At 32.2% G+C, this 16,979-nt stretch overlaps 1 protein-coding gene across 1 annotated transcript; it reads right to left on the bottom strand.

The window, feature by feature from the left end:
• Positions 1–2,409: 2,409 nt before the first annotated feature.
• Positions 2,410–4,154, bottom strand: LOC140694209 (heat shock transcription factor, Y-linked-like). The gene is made up of 2 exons (XM_072957584.1): positions 3,977–4,154; positions 2,410–3,161 (listed from the first exon to the last, which is right to left on the bottom strand). Exon 2 carries the CDS (start codon positions 2,937–2,939, stop codon positions 2,469–2,471), a length of 471 nt encoding a protein of 156 aa, XP_072813685.1. The 5' UTR covers positions 2,940–3,161; positions 3,977–4,154; the 3' UTR covers positions 2,410–2,468.
• Positions 4,155–16,979: the final 12,825 nt, after the last annotated feature.

A 16,979-nucleotide genomic window follows, 5' to 3' on the forward strand; every position in this document is an offset into this window, starting at 1 on the left:
AATTAGTATACTGGGAGAAATATAAACTACCTCTCCCTGATTGGAAGAATATCTGGTGGCTCTATGAAACTCTTAATTCACACAGATTCTGGAAGATGCAAAAGAATAATTCACTGATGACTCAACTAAGAAAAACTTAGTTTTTGCTTAAAAATGCATCTTCACACACACACACAATAGTAGACTGATTTGTAGTATTTAGTGGGAATAATTCAGTGGGCAGAGCTCAGAGAATAATATTCAAAGCACCAGACAACTTTTGTACTTTTGCCAATATTCTAGTTTTCCCAGGTAGAAAACCACAAGTGGACAAACAAACAATATTCTTCTTTAGGATTTCTAATTTTGAAAGTAAACTGTAGCTTTTGACTTATCAGTATAGAACCTTGTTAAGATGATCACGGTAAGACCCACTATCTGATAAGGGAGCTGGAAAATAGCTGCTGAACCAGATCATCTGAACCACAGACTGCTAATATAAGCAACAACATAGCCACCATTAGTGTTGAGCTGACAAACTTTAAAAATTGATGTTTCTGTTATAGGAACAACCACTGCTGCCCAGAAAAAGATCTCCAACAGCAAGTGGGCTCTTTTCTTCTCTTGGTAAAAGTCTTATTGGTGGGAAGTTACTAGAGCTTACCCTGGCCATTTGCCCATTCTCCAGATTATCAAAGGCTTTCTTCAGAAATGGTGACACATTATCCAGACTCAATATTGCCATTCCAGTCTTATCAGCTGACACTGTCTGCATCATTGTGAACAGAAGACTTAGGCTCCCTGAACTTGCCTACAATTTTTCCAGCATTTCAGGGACTTTCACATTCTGAAAATGCTTCAAATTTTATTTAAATTGATGGGAAATAGTCAAAGTTTTCCATGAATATTTTATATTTCCTAATATCTGCAGAAATTTGGTATTCTTGCAGTTGGACAAATTTTTATTTCTACCACCCTCACCTCTTTTTAGTCCACACAATTCAGATTGCAATTTAGTTACTGAATACGACCACCCCAACCAAGGGTCTAGTACTTCTTTGATACTACCTTTGTGAAGGTTAGAAGGGGCCCAAGTTATGTGGGGTGTATAAACCTATATTAAATGTTTGCAATGGCACTTTCTCTTCTGGATAAAGCTCTGATTCTGAGAAGTCAATTAATTAGAAAGCAGTATAGTTACTGTTAAGGGGAAGAGAATCAGCTACTTTGGGGTGGGTGGGTGATGAAGAGACAGGAAAATATCCAGGAAGTGAGAATGGAATGCTTTAGGCCTCTGGAGGCATGAACTAAGAAGAAAATAATAATTTGTCTACTGTAACTACCTCCAATTACAGTGTTGAGTGACTAGTCCTTGGGCTACAAAAAGAGCTAGTATGTGGTGAAGAGTAAAGACCATAATGAAACAGTTTGTAAATCATGAGAGTTTTGTTGTTTCAGGAAAGTAGATTTTGCTTAAAGTCAACATGTATTTTTCATTCACTAAATAATAAAATGCATCCTATGGCAGGCACTGTGCTTGCTGTGCTTGTATCCAAGATAGACAAGGAAAGGGGGATAGGCAGAAAATATCTGGAGGAGGTGATTTCTGTGCTGAGACTGAGAAAAATCTAAATAAGTAAAAGGAGGACATCCTAAGTCCAAGGATGAGCTGGAGCAAAAGTTTTGAGGTTGGATTTAATATGGTTGATAAGCATTTTCCTGGATGTATCTCCAGAAACAGTGAAACATAATGATATGCCAAATTAGTCAGATGCCAGATCTATAATGAAATGGCTAAACTATGTTGAGTTTGTGGGCTTAGATTTGGTAAGTCATTAAATGCCACCCTGTGGATGTAAGCTTGTCTTTGGCTGGAACATAAAAGAAACCTAAAATATTTATTTGAAAATATAGTGTAGACTCTTGAGTGGAGGAAAGGAAACACCAATTGGAATGCTTTGAAAACAGCACAAAGAAGACTATAGATAAAATTACTTCTAAAATTTACCGCATGCTGAATGTGCCATCTGAGACTACATCATGTGACTTTTATGATACCAGGGATGATATATTAGAGACCATGATCCCTGGGCTGGTTCCTGCATTTATATCCTGTTCCAACATATCCAAAATTAACACTTTCAATACTTTCCAGGATGAATCAGAAAACACTAAGTAGTTTTCCCTCTCTCCATATTTTAGACTTTTTTCCAAATTATTCCATTTTGTCTTATTCCTCACAGAAATTATTTAAATTTACACCCATATTATTCCACCAAATGATCATATCAATCAAATATCTCTTTTTTTCTTTAAATGGTAACTTAGACTCCCATTTAACCCTTTACTCTATTTTAAATAAAAAAGGATATTAAAGGTACACTTCTATGTTTATTGTTCAAATAAGAAAATTGCAGATATTTGTCGACATTTACCATCATCAATTTTAATATTTCTTATCTTGCATAATCTGGTAATCCTCTGGTAGATCAGTTGCAATTAGGATGACGTTCATAAACTGAAGATGGCTGATGAGTTGGCCTTGAAAGAGAAGTAGCTGATGTATCAGCAATCACTGTCACTGGAATCCGTGGGTTTCTCCCTAATTGAAGTTCACATAAACGACCTTCATTGGCAGAAATGTTGTGACATATATTTGGAAAAGTAGAAGGCTCCACCATCAGTCCAAAATAATTGCTCTGTAAGGGAGACAAGCTGCTGTACTGAGAAGTACAAGTTGTAGTTGTAATGAAGTTCAAAACATGGTCATTTGCTTCAGTGTAGCTGCTTTGAGAGTGCCCGTGGACAGTGGTCAACTGATTTAAAATAGCACATTGATTCACTGCAATTTGTTCTGGTGGTCTAACTGACATTGATGATGGAGGAGAAAAATCACCTCTGATCGGGGTATTTGTATCACCAATTACGTGGCCAGTAGAGGGCTTTCTTATTAGAGCCATGTTTAAATTTGGAGAAGGTAAAAATGCACTTTCTCCACTAGTGTAAGCCACAAAATCAGAATTATGTTTACCAAAATTACCCCCTCCTTTAAAGTGCTTCTTGTTGAAATCTTGAGACAATAAAGATACCAGAGAGGCATTTTTAATCGCAACTCTTCTTTTTATTCTAACTAAAAGCTGGGGACAGCCTCGTTTAAAACTTGGATTATGGTAGAACTGCAGCTACAATAAAATGAGAAAGATTTTAGTAATAATTTAAACCAAAATAAAAGACTAAAATAAGCTTATCTTCTAAAATCTCAGATTTCACGTTTACTATGCAAAGATAATATCATCAAAATATGAACAATGCTCACGATATTTTAAAGTTCCTTATTTGGAAAATACATATTTAAATAGCATAGTCATCAAATTTAAAAATTTAGCATTTGCAGTAACGATGAATGTCACTTTTGAAATGCAGCTTTAATACATTTATTTAGATTTCTGATAAGATTCATAGTTGCAAGGAAAGTTTCTCACTATCTTAATAGATAAGGCACTGTCCTCATTTTTAGAAAAAATAAAGAATTTTAGCTTTGTAGTTTTATACAATTTTCAAAATCTAGCTTTACATTTATATTACCATAGATTGAAGTACAATATAAAATTTTGTACATGAGTTACCATGTCGTTACTAAAATTTGTGTATACCTTGCTTAAAACAGAGACTTCTTTTTTTCTGCCAGAAAGTCTGCTAGAAATACAGATTTTTGAAAATTCTGCCGCACTTTACTGAACCCATAAAGGTTAAGCTGTCTAACTAAACTTTTCATACTTCCAGTTTCAAATATTCTGAAAGGGGCCTTTCTTTCCAAAACTTCCTTCTTAAAGACATCTTCATCAATCACTATGGAAGTTCTATTATCATCCCACCAGATGGATTTAAATTGGTCACTCCCAAACATTTTCCAGAGTTTTCTTGGAAATATCAGAGAACGAAATTAATTATCTTCCTCTGGTTCAGAGATACAATGTGTGTAACATGGTGTTTTTACCAAGGATTCTTCAGACAAAGTCTGAAAAGCAATTTCTTCAATAATAGACGTCAAGTCCAAGTCCCCAGAGAATGTTTGATCACACAATAGAGATCTACCGGAGTTTCCTGAACCAGTTGGTCCATTTTCAGGAGACACATCTTGAATTTCTGAAGAAACATGTGCAATCTCAAATAACTTTTTCTACAGTTACTTTTCTAATCTGCATGATTTTGAGCATGGCAGCTTAAAATGCTGCTTTGACAGGCCTACACAGTTAAACTGTTAGGCCATCAAAGTGGTTCTCAACCTGAGTGGCTGTGACATCACAAAATGACAGGTCTCCTAGCAACCCAAGTGTAACATTCAGCCAGTGTTTCTTTCTCATTCATCCAGTTAAAATGAAATATATAGGATGATTATTTTTATAGTGTGATGTGCAAATATTTTCCCCACAAAATCTTTTTAAATAATTTAATTTTGGGGTTTATTAGATAAAAACAATCTCCTTCCTTTTGTACATAAATTTAAACCAGATTGGTGAACAGAGTATATATATGCCCAAAATAAATAAAGTAATTTTAAAATTTTGGGATTTAAAGTGAAATTTGTGTAAAACCTTTACAGAAAAGTTATAAAAATTTCATGATCATTTGTTATTAAAGTGAAAGAAAATTTTATTTGTAAACGAAAGTAGTTATTTCTCTGTGTACTTTACAATAAGTAGCTCTATATTCAAAACATCAGCAGAATAAATATCAGTTTATTTGGTATGTTTATAAATAAATGGTAAATAATTATGAATTAAAATTAGATTAAAATAATCAATCAAATTTAGGAAATCCCCAAGGGGGGAAATTTGGTTTTAAATTTTAATTCAGTGCTATAAGTAAAACAAATGTAATTTAATATTCTTCTTTAAAATTACACAAGAGAAAATCTTATTGTACACTTACAAATGTTTATTTTTGCCATTCTTTCACTCAGAGGTTTTTCAGTCCCAAGAAGGAATACATTTTCTTGTCATCTTTATAATCCATACTCTTGTGTCTTCTGTTAAGTGTTTCAAAATAATGTTGATAAATACAGTTATGCACAAGGTACTGGGTTCTATATGCAGTGACTCCATTTAGGAGCAAACAAACAATCAAAAAACAAAGAAATAACATTGTATGTTGGTTGGGGTGGAAAAGACCAAGTAATGCATTTTAGGAAGCCATATGTTTCCCAGTCCTGAAACAGTTGGCATTGTTAGTATAATACGGCAATTTAAGGCAAGTGTTTTGGTCACTAATCGTAAATAATAGCTATGTTCTGTATCAGTAAACTGTAGTAAATCCAGTTCTATCAAAAGTTATATTCTTTATTTAGAAATAAATTCAATTAAACATAAGCCAATTATAAATGAGTGATAAATTTTTTGAATAAATAAATGTACACTCAAGCTACAATGTAAATTTTTCCTTCAGTATGTGTATATTCCATTCTAAATAAATATTAGCAACCTAAATTCATTGCATACTATAAGTATTATAAACTATAATTAAGTATGATTTAGTCCTGATTCACAAATATTATTTAACATACATAAATCAATAAATGTGATACCATCCCTTAAAAACAGAGAAGTCAAAAGTGACAATCTCAAAAATTGTATGAAAATTATTGACAGAACGGATCTTAACTTTTGTATACAAAAAAATTCTTAACAAATTCTCTCTAGATAGAATATAACTAAAGATAAAAATAGCCATATATCAAAAACCCATGACTAACATCAAGTTCAATGTTAACATACAGAAAGGTTTTCCTCTAGTACAGTAATACGAAAAAGTAGCTCATTCTCACAAGTCCTAAATTACACTACTAGAAGTCCTAGCCTGAAAAACTACTCAAGAAAAAGTATAAAGGACATCCATCTTGTAAACAAGCAGTACAATTTTTACAGATGACATAATTACACATAGATGGAAACTCCATTGTCACCTCCAGTGACTGTTAGAAATAGTCCACAAACTTAGTAAACTTGCAGAATACAAAATCAATATACAAGTATCTGTTCCATTTTTATATACTAACAACAAATTATCAGAAAGAGAAATTGGAAAACAATTGTGTGTACACTTATACCAAAAAGAATAAAATATAAATAAAACTTATAAGTGAAATAAAAGATCTAAACATAGATCTATAAATTAAAGGTGCAAGAAATATATGTAAACAAAATAAATAAAAGATATTCTGTGCTCATAGATTGTATACAATGTGAGGAAATACTCTAATCTATATTTCACATGTTCAATCTCCCCAGCACTAACTGAGGACAATGTTTTTTCTTCATTTTATACTCTTCCTTCTTTATTCATAGGTTAATTGATCATATGTGTGAGGGATTATATCTCGTTGCTCTATTCTCTTCTATTGATTGGTGTCTGTTTTTGATCCAGTATCATGTTGTTTAAATTACTAATGCTTTTTAGGACTCTTTAACATCACAGTATTTTTCGCTATTAGATTTAATACTCTTTTTCAAGGTTACTTTGGCAAGTCATGATCTTTATGGTTACATATAAATTTTGAAATTATTTGTTCTATTTAATGGAAAAATCTCATGGGTATTTTGACATGAATCACACTAAACGTAGATTGCTTTGTGTAGTATGTTTATTTCAACCACATAGTTTAACATCATTAACATAAGAAATCTTTTCTTTTCTTTGGATCAGATTTAATTTTTTCATTAATGTTTTCTATTTTTAAATGTATAGGTTTTCATCTTATTTATTAACTTGATTTCTAGGTATTCTTTACTTATATTTATAATTATATACATTATATTTGTAAACTCGTTTCCTACACAAATACAACAGGCAGAAGGCATTGGCAAGACATATTCAAAGTCCTGAATTAAAGAAAGCTGTAATCTAATATAATTTATCAAGCAAGACTATGCTTTAGAATAGAATGAGGGATTAATAACTTCCATAATACCAAATACTAAAAGAATTTATCAACAGAAATGATATAATGAATGATCTACTCTAAAGAAAAGAGGCAGGATGCTATAGAAAGGAGAAAGTCATCATTAGAAAGGCAATAGATACCATGACATAAAATAGAATATACATGATGTTGTAAAACAAGACATCATAATTTTTAAGGGTCAGATATTGAAACAGGACAATAGAGAGTATTTTCTTCTTGTTTCTCTTCTCTGTAGGAGGGGTTAGAGTTTGCATTACTATCAGTCAAAATTAACAGATATATTAACGGGTCAATATACATACAAAAGAGGATAACCATAAGTCAAAAGCTTACAATGAAGTAACAAAGCCAAAAAGAAACCAAGATATTAAAGAAAACTTATAAAGCCACAAAAAGAAAAAGAAATGAACAAAAGGGAAATAGAAAATCAACTGGGAAATGAAGTTCAAAATGGAAATAAACAGCAGTCTTTCAATAATAATCACAATTGTTAATAGACTAAGTGCTTCGATCAAAAGATATATATTGTCAGATGGGATAATATAACAAGACACTACATTATGAAGCATACAAGAGACCCACTTTAGTAAGAGGAAAACACATCAATTGAAAGTCAGAAGATGGAAAAATATATTCCATGCAAATGGACATGACAAGAAAGCAAGACTATCAGTACTGACGTCACACAAAATGGACTTTACATGAAAGGCCATAGAGAAAGATAAACAAGGGCATGGTATAATAATTAAAGGATCAATACAAAATGAGGGTATTATACTCATTAAGATATATGCACTCAATATAAGAGCACCTTAATACATAAAGAAAATATTAATAGATAAAAAGGGAGAAATCAGAGGGAACACAATCACAGTAGGAGACTCTAACTCCCCATTACCATCACTAGACAGGTCTTTCAGACAGAATATTAATAATGGAACAAAGATACTAAAAGATACGATGAACTATTTGTAGTTGGTTGATATTTTCAAAACACTACTTCTCCCCAAAACAGAATATACATTCATTTCCAGTGCCTATGGAACATTTTCTAGGAAAGATTATGTACTCAGGCACTGAAGAAGCCTCAAAAATTTTAAGAAGATAAAATTTATTTCAACCATCCTTTCTGAGTATAATACCATGAAACAAAAAAAATATCACAGAAAAACAGGGAGAAAAAATGACAGCATGTAGATTAAACAACATGGTACAAAAACAAGTAGGGGAAGTGAAGAAGTAGAATAAGAAATTAAAAATATATCAAGAAATTTGACAAAGCCCTATGCAAAGTTTATGGAATACAGATAAAGCAGGCTTAACAGGGAAGTTCATAGGAACAAGGCCCTCCACAAAGTAGAAGAGCAATTTCAAATAAATAATCTAATGTTCTATGTACACTAATCATGAAAGAAGAGCAAACAAAACCAAAAGTCAGCAGAAAGAGGGAAATAATTATGATTAAGGAAGAAAGAATTGAATTAGAGTTTAAAATATAGAAAAAAATCAAAACATTTTTTGAAATAGTAAACAAAATTGACAAAACTCAGGAGAGACACATCAACAAGAATAGAGAGAGAACACAAATATCATAAGAAATGACAATGGAGAAACCACAAAGAGTACAAAAATTTGCAAAATATCATAAGGGACTACCATGACCAATTATATGGAAACAAACTGGAAAACCAGGAAGAAATGTAGAAGTTTCTGGAAACATTCAGCCCACCATTTTTGCATTAAGAAAATATTGACCATTTGGACAGACAGATCACCAGAAATGGAATACAATTATCAATAAAATAAAAAATCTCTGCAAACAAAATTCAGAACCAAATAGATTCACTGGGGAAATTGATCAAACATTCAAAGAAAAATTCATACCAGTCCTCCTCAAACTCTTCCAAAAGCTTGATATGAAGAGAGTACTCCCAATCTCACACCATAAGGGCAACACCAACCTGATATCAAAACCAGACAAAGACACTACCCCAAAGACAACAATAGGTCAATATCATTGATAAACATAGATGTAAAATTCTTTAAGAAATTATTAACAAACAGAATCCAACTGCATGTAAAAAATGATTATACACCATGGTCAATTTAGGTTCATAACAGGAACACAAGGATGGTTGAACATATGCAAATCAATCAATCAATTGTGATACACCATATCAACAAAACAGGACAAAAAAACACATGATCATCTCAGTAGATACAGAAAAAGCATTTGATAATATTTAACACCTATTTGCAATAAAAGTTCTTATCACAGTGGGCATAGAGGGACCATATCTCAACATAATGAAAGCTATTTATGACCAACATATAGCTAGCAAAATACTCAATGGTGAAAAACTGAAACCCTTCCCACAAAACCTGAGACAAGACAAGGTTGCCCATTCTCACAATTTCAATTCAATATAGTCTCAGAAGTTGTAGCCACAACGATCAGGCAAGAAAAAGAAACAAAAGGATTCAGACTGGAAAAGAAGAGGTAAAATTGCCACGATATGCAGACATGACACTATATATAGAAAACTGTTAAATTTTCACAAAAATCTACATAGGCTAAAAAAGGTACTGGGCAAGGTACCCAGAGTAATGTACAAAAACCAATTGCATTTATTTACACTAAAATTCAATCAACAGGAAAACAAAGTATAGAAATAAGCGCTTTTATAACTGCACTCAAAACTATTAAATGCCTAAGAATAAATATGACAAAGGAGGTGAATATCTTATACATGGACAACTAGAAAACATTGATTGAGGAAATCAAAAAAGATTTGAAGAACTGAAAAGATACCCAATGAAAGTGTATTGGAAGAAACAAAATTGTTAAAATGGCCATACTGCCCAAGGTAATCAACAGACTTAATGTGATTCCCTATCAAATTATGAAAACATTCCTTTTTACGACTGAACCAAATGATCCTAAGATTTACACAGACTCATAAAAGATCCATAATTTCCAAAGCAATATTCAAAAAAATGGAAGACGATGGAGGAAAAAAGCACCAGGTCTCCATACACTATAGCAGAACTACAATAATCAAAATGGCAGGATATTGGTACAGAAACAGGCATATGGAGCAATGGAACAGAATACAGGGCCTAGGAATAAATCTACAAGCCTATGTTGAATTAATCTTTGACAGAGTAGCCAAGAATATGACAGAGGAAAGAACATCTCTTCACCAAATGCTGTTGGGAAAACTGGATAGCAGCATACAGAGCAATGGAGTTAGAACACTCCTTCACTCCATACACAAGAAAAAACTCAAAATGGCTTGAAGACTTAAATGTAAGGCAAGACACAGTAAATCTCCAAGAAGTAAACAGGCAAAATACTCTGAGATAAATCTCAGCAATGATCTCCTAGAACAGCCTACCCAGGTAATGGATGTGAGAGCAAAATTAATAAATGGGACCTAATTAAACCTATAAGTTTCACACAGCAAAGGGGATCATAAACAAAGCAAAATGACAACCTACAGGATTAAAGAAAATATTTAGAAATGATGCAACTGACAAAGTCTTAATTTCCATAATATAAAGACTTCATACAACCTAATAATAATAATAAAAAAACAAGAAACTCAATCAGAAAATGGGCAGAAGCCCTAAACAAGCAATTCTCCAATAGAGACATACAAATGCCACACAGATATATGAAAAAAATTGCTCACTATCATTATTAGAGGAGGGCAATTTAAAACTATAATGAAGAATCACCTCACAATAGTCACAATGGCCATCATTCAAAATCCACAAACAATAAACTCTGGGGAAGCTTTGGAGAAAATTAACTCTCCTACACTGATGGAAGGAATGTAGTTTGGTGCAGTCATTGTGGAACACAGGATGGGGATTACTCAAAAGAATAAAAATAGACAACATATGATCCAGCAATCACAATTCTGTGTATATATCAAAGAGAAATCTAATTCAAAATGTCACCTGAGCCCCAATGTTCTTACCAGTGCTATATACAACAGCCATGACATGGAAGCAACCTAATTGTCCAACAACAGATGACATAATTCAGAAGTTATGCCATATTTACACAATGGAATAATATTCTCCAATAAAAAATGATAAAACAATGACATTTGCAGCAAAATGGATGTCCCCAAAAAGTGTCATTCTAATTGAAGTAAGCCAGAAAGAGAAAGAAAAATAACACATGACATGACATATGTGGAAGCTTAAAAAAAAATTTGGATGAGAACACAATGATTTAATCTACAAAATTTAAGCACACACTCAGACCTACTAAACAATTTTATGATTACTGCGGAAAGGGGCTGTGAGAGTATATATTTGGGAGCTTTAGAATTATACATGTTATCCACTATATACAAAAATAGATTTTTTTAAAATTTCTTTTGTATGACACAGGAAAGTATGTTAAATATCGTGAAGTAACATTTATTAGGTACACAAATGTATGCATGTACGGGAACAATGTGCTATACACCACAGATTGACACATTTTAACTGGCAGTATTTCAATGATAAATAAATGAATAAATATGTAAATAAATAAATAAATAATATCTAAATAAAAAATATTTAGTAATAAATGAAATACAAAGATTCACACTACTTAACTTTTCACCACAAATTCTAGGGGAAAACAGAAAGAATAAAGAAGAGAATTGAGTGAATGATAGTAAGACAAATAACAAGAGAAACAATTGAAAAGATAAAAAAAAATACCAAAGTCTGTTTCTTTTAAACATAAAGTGAACAAACGTTTAGGTTGGCTAAGAAAATAAAGACTCAAATAAAATTAGAAATAAAAGAGAAGATATTACCACCGATGTTTTAGAGATGCAAAGCATCATAAGAAATTACCAGTAGACAACGATTTGAATGACTTAGAACAAAAGACAAATTCCCAGTAAATATGTCTTCCAATATTGAATCAAGAAGAAATATGAAAGTTAAATAGAGCAAAAGTGTGAAGGAGTAAATAATAATCCAAACTTCCCAAACCAGAAAATATTTTCATGACGAATTTACTGGTGAATTATTTCATACACTTCAAAAAAATTTTTTTACCATTTCTTCCCCAAATCTTCCAAGAAGCTGAAGGGTCTGAAAGATTCCAAACATGTTTTATGAAGCCAGATTTATTTGCATAACAATGATAGAAAGGACATTATATGCAAAATATTGAATATTATACCTGATGTACATATGTGCCAAAATTCTCAACAAAACTCAAGCAAAATGAATTCAACATCACATTTAAAATATAATACACATACATGAGTAAAGGGATTAATCCCTGGATTTAAGGATACTTCAAAATATTCAAATCAATAAAGGTAAAATGCCACACTAATAGAATGAGAAGTAAAACTCACATAATCTTCTCAATAAGTGCAGAAAGTGTATTGTATATAATGCAACATAATTTTAACTTAATTCCATCAAATTAAATTAACCCTGTCAGTGGCAAGATATCATAAACACACAAACACTGTGTGGAGAGAAACGAAGCAGTTCTCTGTTTACTGATTCTTAGAAGAAGGCTTTATATAGGACATGCACAATGCCTCACATATCATCTAAGTTATAAGAATGATAATAATATTAAGCTATTTATGTCCCCAAGCTCCTGCAGTAAGCACAGGATGTTAATTGATCCAGGATTGTTTTAAAGTTCATCATGGAACTGTAGTTAAGTAGGCCATCTCTTATCCAGCCAGCTGTGCCTGTCTTAGGTTGTCCTCCTCTGAGAATCTTACCCAGAATATGATATCCAGCCATTCATACTGGATACATTGAGTAGGCCATTTCTTATCCAGCCTGGATATGCGACATTCCTCACAGCTTGTTTATCAGTTCAGCCCATGGGCTTAATCTCTAGAGCCTTCAGACAGGGGCCTACGAACCCAAAATCCCTTGACAGAAAACTGGATGAAGAAAATTTGATGTATATATGCAATGGAATCAATACTTTGCATTCCTATCAACAATGTCCACGCTTTTCTTTTTTCTCCACAATCTCACCAATATCTATTTGTTTTCTATTTTATGAGAGCCTTCTGACAATTGTGAAGTCTTGTCTCATTTTTGGTTTATGACTTTCCTAATAATTTATAACTCTGAAAATATTTTCATGTGTCATTTAGCCAACTGTATGTTTTCTACAGAAAACTGATTCAGATCTATCTTTTCAGTTCCTTTGGATTTTTTTTTAATTGGATTATTTGGTCTTTTTTGTTGTTGTTGTGGGGAAAGAGTTTGCCATATATTTTGGATATTAACACTAGATTCGAAAATATAACTTACAAATATATTCTCCCATTGTGTTTGTTGACTTTTCATTTTATTGATCATTTCTTCAGCAGTGTAAATCTCTTTAGAGTGATACAATCATATTTTGTTAGTTTTGTTTCTGCTTCCCTTCTCAGAGGAGTCATATGAAGAATCATTTTAAGTCCAATGTCAGAGTGTACTTCTTATGTTTTACTCTAGGATTCTTTGTTTTCAGGATTTATGTTTTATATGCCCAGGAGTGGTACTGCTGGGTCATATGAAAGGTCTAATTTTATTATTTGAAGGAATTTCCATACTGGATCCAAAGTGGTTTCACCAATTTTCATTCCCACCAACAGCGTTGGAGAGTCCCATTTTCTCCACAACCACCCATTCTTTATTATTTGTAGACATTTGAATGACAGTCCTTCTCAATAGTGTGAAGTAAAACATTATTTTATTTTTGTCTTGCCTTTGTATAATGATTAGCAATGTGAGCATGTTTTTCTTTTCCTGTTTGTCATCTGTGTGTCTTCTTTAGAGAATTGTCATCGGCTCATTTTCCCTCTGAGTTGTTTGTAGATTTTTGAAATGGAGTTTTATGAACAATGTGTGTATTTTAGAAATTAGCCTCTTGTTGATGCATTGTTTCCTCATTTGGAATTTCATCATTTCATTTTGTTATTTTGCTGTGTAGAAGCTTTTATATTTAATTAGGACCTATTTGTTTATTTTGTTTTTATTGTTTTCATCTTGGGAGACAGACATAAGAAAATTTTGCTACAATTTATCTCTTGTTTTGCTTATGTTAGTTTCCAGGATTTTTATTGTGTCATGTATTATATTCAGATATTTAAATCATTTTGAGTTCATTTTTGTACAGTGTGAGGGAGTGTTCTAATTTCATTGATTTACATGTAGCTGTTTAGCTTTCTCAACATCTCTTGCTGAAGACTGTCTTTTCAGCATTGTATATTTTTGTTTCCTTTGTCATAGTTTTGTTAACCATAAGTGTGATGTTTTATTACTGCCTCTGTGTTACATTCAAGTTATATAGTTGTTTGGTTCTTTTCCAGCATTGTGCTGTTTTGATTACGGTATTATTGTAATATAGTCTGAGAACTGGGATGGTTATAAGTTATGCCTCCAACTTTGTTCTTTTTCCTCATTGTTCCTTTTGCAGTTCTGGTTCTTTTGCAGTTCCATACAAATCATAGGAGTGTTTTTAGTTCTGTGGAAAATATCATGTATTTCAATCTGAATCAATTTATATCTGTAGACATCTTTTGTAGTATGTATATTTTAACAATATTAATTCCTCTAAGCAAAGACCTTGAGATTTATTCCATTTCCTTGCATCATCTTCAAATTTCTTTATCAGTGTCCTATTCATTTTATTATGTTGGTTTTTTCATAGGTTTTTCATTTTTTGATCTGATTTCTTATGGATCTTAGAAAATAATCTTATATTTCATTGTTTGTGTAAAAAATGTGACAGTTTTTGTATATTAATCTTGAATCATGCTACTATGCTAAATGTCTTTATTAGTTTTAGTTGTTTTGGTGTGGAGAATGTTTAGGGTTCACTATATAGATTATCATGTCATCTAAAATAAGAACAGTTTTACTTCATTCAATCTAACTTGAATAACATTTTTCCTTGTGTGATTACTGTTGCTAGAACTACCCATACTGTGTTTAATAAAAATGGTGAAAGTGGGCATCCTTGTCTTATTCCTTAATTTGGCATTCAGTTATTCACTTTTGCATATTATGCTGTCAGTGGGTCTGTAATGAATGACTTTAGATATGTTGATATATATTTCATGAATCCTACTTTGCTAAGAGGTTTCTGTCATTGTTGCTGTTGTTCTTGTTGTTGTTGTTGCTGTCTTAATGAATAAATGTTGAATTTTGTGAAATGTTTTAATGGATTTATTGAGATGACCATGAAGTTTTCTCTTTTTCTTTTGTTAATGTGGTGTATCAAACTGATTGATTTGTGTATGTTGAACCTCTCTTGTGACCCTGCAGTGAATCCAAGTTGATCAATGTGTATGATATATTTTAGGTATTGCTGGATTTAGTTTGCTAATAATATTTTGTAGAATTTTTGCATGTAAATCTATCAAAAATAATGGCTTCAATTTGCCTTTGCCCGTACTTTTTTTGTTGGTTTAGCTATCAGGGTGATGAAAGCTTCATAGAAATAATTTTGGAGTTTCCCACATCTTCACTATGTTTGAATAGTTTGAAGAGTATAAGTTCTGCTTTGTAATTTTGTACACTTCTCCATGGGAGCTGTTTATATCTGCACTTCAATTCAACAATTTTTTAAATGCAGATTCTCTCTTTCTTCTAGTAAACAGTTTGTTCAAATTATTTGTTTCTCCTTATCTCTGTCTCTTTCTAGACATTTGTCTATTTCTTCTAATTTTCCCAGTTGATTGGCATGTAAGTGTTGACAAAATGATCCCTTTTTTGTATATCTGAGGTAACAAATGTTATTTCTCATCTTTTATTTCTTAATTTATTTCTTTGGAGCATATACATTTTCTTCATGATGCACCTGGCTTGAGGTTTTTTGAATTGCTTATCTCAAAAAGAAAACATAAAACAAAATAGTTGGTTTTATTACTCTTTAGCAGAGTTTTATTTCTCTATGATTTATATTTACACCTGTAATATTTAGGATGATTTTTTTTCTATTTTTCACTTTTTTTTATTGATTTGAACTCATTTTAAAAGTTGTATCCAATTCCATCATAGAGCACAATTTTCCAGTTATAATGAACATATATACATTTTTTTCCCATTTTTTCATTTTTCAGCTGCTGTAAGAACTTTTATAAAATTCCCTATGCTATACAGTAGAATCCTGTTTATCTATTCTACAATTTTGACCTCCCAGTCTGTCTCTTCCCACCTCCCGGAACATGGCAACCAAAACTTTGTATTCTATGTCTGCGAGTCTATTTCTGTTTTGTATTTGTGCAATATTTGTTTTGTTTTATTTTGTTTTTAGATTCCACTGATGAGCCATCTCATATGGTATTTTTCTTTCTCTTTCTTTCTTACTTCACTTAGACTGATTTTCTCCAGGAGCAGCCATGTTGCTGAAAATGGCGTTATGTTGTCGGTTTATATGGCTGACTAGTATTCCATTGTATAAATATACCACCTCTTTTTATCCAGTCAACTGTTGATGGATATTTAGGCTGTTTCCATGTCTTGGCTATTGTAAATAGTTCTGGCTATGAACATTGGTGTGCAGGTGTCATCCTGAAGTATGGTTCCTTCTGGATTTATGGCCAGGTACGGGAATCCTGGGGCATATGATAAGTCTACTCCTAGGCTTATGAAGAATCTCCATCCTGTTTTCCACAGTGGCTTCACCAAACTGCATTGCCACCAGCAGTGAAGCAAGGTTCCCTTTTATCCATAGCCTCTCCAGCATTTGTCATTTGTGGATTTTTGAATGATGGCCATTCTGACGGGTGTGAGGTGATACCTCACTATAGTTTTGATTTGCATTTCTCTGATCATCAGTGATATTGAGCATTTCCTGATGTGCCTTTTGATCATTTGTATGTCTTCCAATGAGAATCACTTTTTTAGGTTTTCTTCCCATTTTTGGATTGGGTTGTTTATTTTTTCTTATTCAGTTGGATGCACTGCTTACATACTCTGAAGATCAAGCCTTTGTCGATTTCATATGCAAATTATTTTCCCATTCTGTAGATTGTCCTTTTGTTTTACT

Source organism: Vicugna pacos, unplaced genomic scaffold (genome assembly GCF_048564905.1).
Source record: "Vicugna pacos unplaced genomic scaffold, VicPac4 scaffold_20, whole genome shotgun sequence".
In the NCBI taxonomy this organism is placed as follows: Eukaryota; Metazoa; Chordata; class Mammalia; order Artiodactyla; family Camelidae; genus Vicugna; species Vicugna pacos.

Coding starts and splice junctions, on each gene's coding strand:
- LOC140694209 (XM_072957584.1), bottom strand. CDS start 2,939: ATGGCTCTAATAAGAAAGCCCTCTACTGGCCACGTAATTGGTGATACA.